We start from the raw sequence: 414 nt of genomic DNA, 5'->3' as shown, positions 1-414 counted from the left end.
TCACTTAGGATCCCATTTATGAGCAAGAACATAACGCTTTTTCTTCTCGCTAAATGCATAAATGCCATCATCTCTGGCACTCCAGCGGCAGAAATCATAGGCACAATATTTGTGCAGAAACTGGTCATCAGTGCAGTAAACATCGCAAACTTTATGGCCGCTAGCCCACCTCAGATCGCAGAAGAAAAGCGTGGTTGACCAGAAGTTGACGCGAAATGTCCAATTAAACTCCGTCTGAGCAGCCAGCCGTCGAAGCCCCAAATCATCATCTTTCGATTTGCAATGAACCTCCAGAGTTGAGTTGTTCAAATTATTGATTATGTGCTCTGTGAAATGGTTCAAAAGTGAGTTTGTGATGGGCACTTGACACACAGCTACTAACAGCACCAAGTAACTCACCATCAACCACTCCAT

At 44.2% G+C, this 414-nt stretch overlaps 1 protein-coding gene across 1 annotated transcript; it reads right to left on the bottom strand.

Annotated features, from left to right (window-relative positions):
- LOC102617969 (S-protein homolog 24-like) lies at positions 1 to 414 on the bottom strand. Its single transcript, XM_015530892.3, has one exon. It carries the CDS (start codon positions 412 to 414, stop codon positions 1 to 3), a length of 414 nt encoding a protein of 137 aa, XP_015386378.3.

This window comes from Citrus sinensis, chromosome 3 (assembly GCF_022201045.2).
Source record: "Citrus sinensis cultivar Valencia sweet orange chromosome 3, DVS_A1.0, whole genome shotgun sequence".
NCBI classification, from domain to species: domain Eukaryota; kingdom Viridiplantae; phylum Streptophyta; class Magnoliopsida; order Sapindales; family Rutaceae; genus Citrus; species Citrus sinensis.
The sequence above is the reverse complement of the archived record's forward strand: the minus strand, read 5'-3'. Positions and strand labels throughout refer to the sequence as shown.

What these genes read in the sequence shown, in the direction of transcription:
- LOC102617969 (XM_015530892.3), bottom strand. Translation starts at nt 414, where the DNA reads ATGGAGTGGTTGATGGTGAGTTACTTGGTGCTGTTAGTAGCTGTGTGT.